The sequence below is a fragment of the Cydia splendana genome, chromosome 7, assembly GCF_910591565.1.
Source record: "Cydia splendana chromosome 7, ilCydSple1.2, whole genome shotgun sequence".
NCBI lineage: Eukaryota > Metazoa > Arthropoda > Insecta > Lepidoptera > Tortricidae > Cydia > Cydia splendana.
Window position 1 is genome coordinate 6,934,432 of NC_085966.1, and position 7,722 is coordinate 6,942,153.

General features: G+C 36.4%; 1 protein-coding gene across 1 annotated transcript; it reads right to left on the reverse strand.

Annotated features, from left to right (window-relative positions):
* Positions 1-1,846: 1,846 nt before the first annotated feature.
* On the reverse strand, positions 1,847-5,609 carry LOC134792473 (uncharacterized). Its single transcript, XM_063763755.1, has 5 exons — positions 5,546-5,609; positions 3,592-3,719; positions 3,192-3,296; positions 2,555-2,640; positions 1,847-2,122 (listed from the first exon to the last, which is right to left on the reverse strand). Exons 2-5 carry the CDS (start codon positions 3,709-3,711, stop codon positions 1,909-1,911), a joined length of 525 nt encoding a protein of 174 aa, XP_063619825.1. The 5' UTR covers positions 3,712-3,719; positions 5,546-5,609; the 3' UTR covers positions 1,847-1,908.
* Between the last annotated feature and the right edge of the window lie 2,113 nt (positions 5,610-7,722).

The following is a 7,722-nucleotide window of genomic DNA, read 5'->3' on the forward strand; positions in this document are numbered from 1 at the left end:
AAGTATGGGCATAGCATATCTAGGAAAGTATTATTTAAGTTACTCGTTAAAAATATCTCTCAGAATAAAACCAATGTGAAAATTAGGCATAAGGTATATTTTTCTAAGGAATATAAACTAATGATCGTACTTAGTTTACAAATACCTAATAATACAAGCTACGAAAGCGATAGTTATAATATTGGGTTGTTAGTATGTTACAATATTGGGTATGTTAGCGTGAACGTAGGTACTTAACCACAGACCGGAAGCTCTTTTGTTCGTCAGTGATACGTTGAAGACGTAATATGCCATAGTATGTAGTCACATAATACTAGCATACCATACCAATATTAAACGCACAAAAATGATTAAACCTATCTATTCAAGTTAAATAGTTATTTTTTTACGGGCATAGGGCATAGCATATCTAGGAAGGTATTATTTAAGATATTCGATAAAAAGGTCTGTCAAAATAAAACAAATATGAAAATTAGGCAATAAGTATATTTTTCTAATATAAAATAATTATCGTAGGTACTTAGTTTACAAGTACCTACCTAATAATACAAGATACGAAAGCGACAGTGGCTAAAACTAATTTTTAACTACCTAATTAATATTAAATTAAAGATAGGTAAGTTTAGGAAAACATATATTTTGTATGTCAATTTTCCCGCCACTGCAATGCTGCAGTATAGGGTAGTTGTACCTATACATAGTATTTACATAGAAACTACTTACCTACTTGAAAATTATTTAATTCTATTTAAATATTTATTAAAGTTACCGTCGTGACATGATATGATTCCTAAAATCAAATTGGATTTAGAAATATACTAACATTTCGTAATCTTTTTTAGCTCTATTATTATTTTTTATACACGTGAAAACTAAGAGTTATTTCCAGCAGGCCTATTATGCATGGATCCACGTGACAAAATATCCGTCACTTAAAAAGAGCGCGATTGAAAGTGACGGATACCGTTTTATCACGCTGTCACGTAGACAAGAACGACCACCATATCCATACAGGTATGGTTGCTCTCAATTACAAGTTTTTTATTACATCTCTCTTTCATTTCATTTCATATTTACAAAGTTTCGTACAATTTCTAGAGGATTTTATCAAACTGATGTAGGTATAATGTCATTGTGTGTAACATAACAGCAACATCCGGCATATAAAGGGAGTGGGATAACGATAAAAGCCCCATTCTTGTCTAGTCCTGCTCTGGGAGTTTGAATAATGTTTTGTTTGCAAGTAGCGTTGTAGCCTACGGGAACGCTGAGGGGACTGTCCCTTTTATCGGGGTACGCGCATGGGCCGTCACGGTTTCTGTAAAATAAGTTTGATCTGAAAAGTCAAGTAACAATAGACATTAAAGTCATATCGATTGGGAGAAATCATTCAATTTAATTATACAGTGACTTGGAGAAATTCGACGGTAGTTCGTGATGATAAAGTTAATAATGGACTAAACAATTTATTTTTTTAAGTTTTTAGTTAACTAGACATGCTAGATACCTAGGTGCAGAATTTTGGAGTTTATTGGAGTTAACTCCTTAAGAATCGATTTTCATAATACAAGCCCGGGATATGAAAATGTATGGCATTCCGTAACAACGGCTGCATGGAAACACTTTATTCATTAAATGTCAACAAATAACAACTGTCAGTTTGCGGAGTTTTGATCTGAGTTTATAAACGTTCCTATTAACCCCAGTCGTGCGTCGGAGCTAACACACACACACATACACACACAATTTTTTATGAATATGTTAACAGTTCAGTGCAAATCTTGTGCGTCTTTTGAACCGACCATTCGCTTATTGCATTGTATGTTATGTTACATTCTCTTTGATTACATATCCATAAAAATATCCTGACAGCGCCTGCGCTTGTAAACTATAATAGTTAATATTAACTTATGAATACGAATGAGACACCGGTGACTTTTGTGTGACGTGACAGCAACAACCGCCTTTTATAGGGAGCTGCAAAACGATAATAGCACCATTTTTGTCGAGTGCTGCCTTTGGCTTATCAATTAAGTTCTGTTTGCATGTAGCTCTGTAGCCTTGGTTAACTTCGATGGGACTATTCTTGTTTACGGGTCGCGCGCAAGGGCTGTCAGGCACTCTGTAAAATAAGTTTGATTTCAAAAGTCTTAGTATAATCTACGCAAATTAGGTAAATAAAAAACTAAACTAGTACAGTGTTAGTGTCGAGACTTTACTGCTTCAGCGTCAACGCAGGCTATGTCACTGTCAATTTCCTTGATAAATTGGGTTACTGGCATTGGCACATGTCACATCGCTGGCGCGATTAGAACGTTCGATCCGTCACTCATTTTATCAAGGTGATTGAGAGTGATATCGTCCAAGTCAACGCAGCATCAGTAATTCCGCAAGAGTAACGCTGCTGCAGTTACAATCCGAATGTCACCTTTATTAGAGACTATTAAATTATTATGAATGAATGAATGCATGTATGAATGAATGAATTGAATGAATGAATTTTGAACGAATTAATGAATACCTAGTAAATTACACAAGTATAGTCGATACTTACACGCATAGCTCTTCGCAGAGCGGTTGGGCGCCGACTAGAAAATGCCAGCAGCCACTCACGTCTCGACCAGCCTTAGCTTCAACCAACTAAAAAAAGTCAAAATGTTACTTTTGTGAAGTATTCAGCTAATTATACGGTTTAGCTTACGTGTTTCTAGTCACTCGAGCGACATGTTTCGGAAGATACATGGCGCGCGGCTATCGTGAACGCTATTATCAACTCATGCACTGTTTAGTGCTTGAAAATGGAGATCTAGGCTCTTCGAAACATGTCGCGTGAGTGACTAAAAATAGTAAAAATAGCTTAATATGAGTCAAGACAGTTTAAATTCAATGTTTGTTAAGTCTTTAGGTATATTAAAATTTAAAAACAGTTTACTTTTGCCTGTTTAAGTACTGCTTAGTGAGCTCATGAAAAATATATATTTACCTACCTAATAATGAAATATTATGATAATTTATTACAAAGTTATTAGGGAAAGATAAGTAGGTATTTGTGGCGAACCTTTTTGGGTTGTGCTAAATTGCATTGGCAGCCTTTAACAAAATTTTAACTACTCGAAAGAAATACAAAATAATACAGGACAGAAATACTTGTTGAAACAGATTTTTGCGAAAATGCAGGAAGAAATACTCACTTTCATTTTGGATTGGCATACTTCCACTTTGATGGGATCTTTATTAGCCATGCACCCTCTAGCGTCGCCAAATCCACCCGTCACCAAGAACAATGCATTTCTCACCTGCAGACACGGGAAATATAATTATCTTACTTTTAATTGAAGGTTTCTCGGCGGACTAACTAGCAGAGAAGGTCCTTACGCTTCATGTGCAATAGGACCTTTATATCGGAATTTCTGTTGGAATTTCAAATAAAAAGGACCATATTGCACTGAAAGTACCTATACCTAAGGAACCTTATGTGATGGAAAACCATTGTATGTGTAAAAAGTGTAAATAAACACTCTGTATAAGAAAAAACTTGGATGTATGTCACAAACATTCTTCTGAATCTCCTCGGTTAAACTGTCAACTTACCGTGGCATTGTTTTGCAGTAAGTGTTCGATGTACTCGTGGGGATAGTTCGGTACTTCCTCGCAAATGCTGTGGTTCTGACAATGCTCGGGAATCTCCGGTTCGAAACTCGGCAGGACCATCGTTGGTTCTAGATTCGAATTTGACATTTTAGTACCTATAGAGAAGAGATAGTCAGACCAACAAGGTAGCTCTGCGTGGCATTTGCAATTTTATTAATTCTATTTCAAGCACATAACTTGTACGAAATGTTAAAGACGCTAGTCCTTGTTTGTCCTTGGTTAGTGCCAATATTTACCACCCTGTGCGCTGCGATCGCTTTACTCATGGTATAATAATATACTCCGCCTGGTACTCTATTCCGAGATTCGCGTATGACCTAACTGACACGGGCCTACGTCATCATGCTGTTTACAGGTTCTCAAACTTTAAAATGTGGGAGAATTTTAACCAACGGTGAAAATTATTTTAACGGCATTCATTTTAAGTTATTCATGTAGAAACATAGTAAAATAAAACAAATCTAATGTATTAAATTAAACTTTATTTATCTATACAAGACAAACGTTTGAAAAACTAATTCACAGTTACACATTAATTACCAAGCTTACGACGTGAAAAGTTTGGAAAACACTGCGACTGCTGACACTGAGCGAGAAGGAAATAACAATTAACACGCGTTCGACAAGGATGACGGTCAGGGCATGAAGTTATCTAGATCCGAATTGTCAAATGTGACAGCGCTATCCTGTGTTGCCAGTAATGTAAACAGAATTTACCCGAACGTCTGAAATTTCTTTCGTAAATCGGAAGATATTGCTAACGAATAATTAAAAATGACGTGTTATTGTAAAATTTAAGATAAAATACATATAAATGAAAATTATAAAATTATAAAGAAATATTTTAACTTATTAACCATAGGTATAATGTACCCATGTAACATGTTATGTTGAAATAAAGTGGCAATGTTATTGTGACGTAGGCCCGTGTCACTCTGGGAATAGAAGACCATGTTTTATTAGACCATGCACGTAGCCAATTCGCTATTAACGTCTGCGTACAGCGTACCTAACTTACTTTCTATACATCTCGCTCACAGTAATATGCCACTATAGTGGTAACACAAACTCGTAGTAAGGCTACTGGCGTATGAAGGATGATTTTATTCACGTGATAAAATAACTGTCACTTATTAATACCAGTAAAAGTGACAGACATTTTCCTTATCACGCTGTCACGTAGACAAGAACGACCATCACATCCGTAGAGGAGCCCGATTATGATTTTAAATTCTTTTTCTGCAGGCATATTATGGATCACTTTACCCACGTGATAAAATAACTGTCACTTTTTAACTCCACGGGATAGACACCGTTTTATCACGCTGTCACGTAAACAAAAACGACCGTCATCATCCGTACTGAAACTGTTATGCATTTGATCTGGCCAGATCAAATCCATAAAACTCTCAGAATAAGAAATGAGGATCAGAATCGGGCTCCAGGTCAATGAACTATATTGTTTTAAGACGGAAATCGGTAATCGATCAAGGCAATAGCCTTAATGTTGTAAATGCTACAGTGACTTTACTCTGTAATTAACTTCAATTACGCCTTTAAAAGTGTGAGTGTTGCAGTTGGAATTAAATATGTAGGTACTTTTTAGGGTTCCGTAGTTAACTAATCCTTATATCATGTCCGTCTGTCTATCTGTCCGAGGTTTTGCTCCTTGACGGAAAGCTGCAATTTGTCATGGATATATAAATCAATCCGACAAAATAAAATCATATTTTTTTTATGGTAACTCCCCTAAACGTAAAGTGGGGATGTAATTTTTCGCTTCAAACTCATAGTGTGGGGTATCGTTGGACAGGTTAGATTAGTCTGTAACGATTTATGAAACGATCGATGTTCCTATATTATACTGTGTAAGAATGAGATGGTAAGGGCTTACCTGAATCTGGTAATATTCTATTATCGATGATAAGCCGATGGTGCTGCAAAGCTCTTGATGATGCAAGCATCTACATAATTGAAAAACTTTGTCAGGATACCTTAATTTTCACTGGCTACAAATATTATATTTTACTTAATTGTTGTATTTCTACATTACTATTTACTATACAAACTTATGCATTATATAAGATAAATAGTGGACGATATTGAATTATGAAATGGGGAATTTTAACGCAAATTGATTTTGAAAAATTCATAAATTATCAACAAAAAAAACTTACAAGAATGAGCAAAGTGAAATGCATTTTTCCGTCAACAAGCCTACAAGTCAACAAAACGACACGTAACCCACGAGTACAAATTTGATATGAATATAATATAAAAGGACTTCCAATAAATATATTATCGCTTATCGACGAGTCATTGACGTTAAAATACGCGATTATTAATATTCGTATCGATAACTTTATTCGATAAGGTCCAATTGTGGTATAAAATATATCGATATTATTAATAATAACCTACGAGACAGGAGGGTCTACCGCGTTTCATGTTCGATTTGTTGCCTCTTTGTCGCACTTGTAAATTCGTACGTAAGTGCGACAGGGAGGCAATACGTCGAACGTTGTTCGCGGTAGGCCCTCAGGATAGCTCGCTAAGGTATGTGGGTAGAATACAATCAACTTGCAGCACATCTGAGGCCCTTCCGCGAATCCGCGAAACACGAAAATCTAAATTTCGTTATCTGCCTCTCTATCGCTCTTGCATAGTGAAACGATAGAGAGGCAGATAATGAAATTTTTATTTTCGTGTTGCCGGTAGGCCCTCTATAACTGCTCTGCAACTGCTAAATTATCAGCAGCTCGGAAAAGCAAACCTACACCGTTTTTAATAGTATACTTTGAGAGTAAAAACTTGTTTAAGTAGTCAATTTCACTTAAATACTATTCGCTAATCTTTAAGTGAGATGTGCGTTAGGATTAGGATGTTGGGTTGGATTAGAAAATGGCCTTAAGCCGGCAGTCCTCGACCAGTTCGCGAGAAAGTTTGCGAATTCGATATCAACTGAAACTCGTTTTCTACATGCCTAACTTATGCGAACTACCAGTAGGTACACGTATTAGGAGTCAATTATACTCGTAATTTACATCAGTAGGCCGAGTCAACGACCGTCGATTTTCATAGTTAATTATTGCAGAGGCCGAAAAAACTCGTATCGCAAAATTTGAAAATCTGAATTATCTAACATATGTCAAAAACGGCAATCATGTTCGCTACCTACCTATAATACCTATACCTATAATTTTTATTGAAAGTCTTTATTAAGCCGACCACTGACTAACAGTCCGCCGGACGATATCGGCCGGTCAGTTGTTCGGAAATTCGGAACTGTAAAATTTTTGTTCTAACTGACAGGCCGATATCGTCCGGCGGCCTGTTAGTCAGTGGTCGGCTTTATGATTCACGTTTTTTTTTCACATTGTTGGACCCATGGGTCATTAAAAATCGGAGGCAAGAATCCCGTTCGCTAGAGACCAGTACCTACAATGATAACGAACATTTCCGAACATATTGGAGAAAAAGTTTCAGTTTCAGTTTTCAGTAATAAAAACATACATGCTGCGTTAACTGTTTTTGAAGCAAAGCCCGCTGACTTAATTAATCATGATCGGTATCAGGACGCTTAAAAATTCCGCAACTGAGTCATGATTATTCCCGGGAAAACGTTAAGTTCGAGACTCACAATATTATAGGTAGGTACGTACCTCTTGGCTCTCAAAGGTGGTCACAGAGCCAAAGCTAACACGTAAAGTGTTAATCCTTTCAAAAACTTAATGAAATGTAAGAAGTAAGTACCTACCTACCTATACCGAGCGAGCAGATGCTGCCCTTGCCTGTGTTATAGGACGCACGCAAATACGGCACCCATCAGATGTAAGAACTATTGAAAGTTAATGAAATTTAAAATGTACTTAAGCTATATGGTAAAAGCAATAGACTGAATACTGGGCTATGGGATAAAAAACCGGACGCCTGTTTAATAAAACCTTATACATATGTATGTATACCTCTTTTTTATTGAAGTATTATGTTATTTATGTTACACTGTGTGAACTAGGGTTTGCTCCCGGGAAATACCGGAACCGAAAGTACCGGGAATTCCCGGGATTTAGA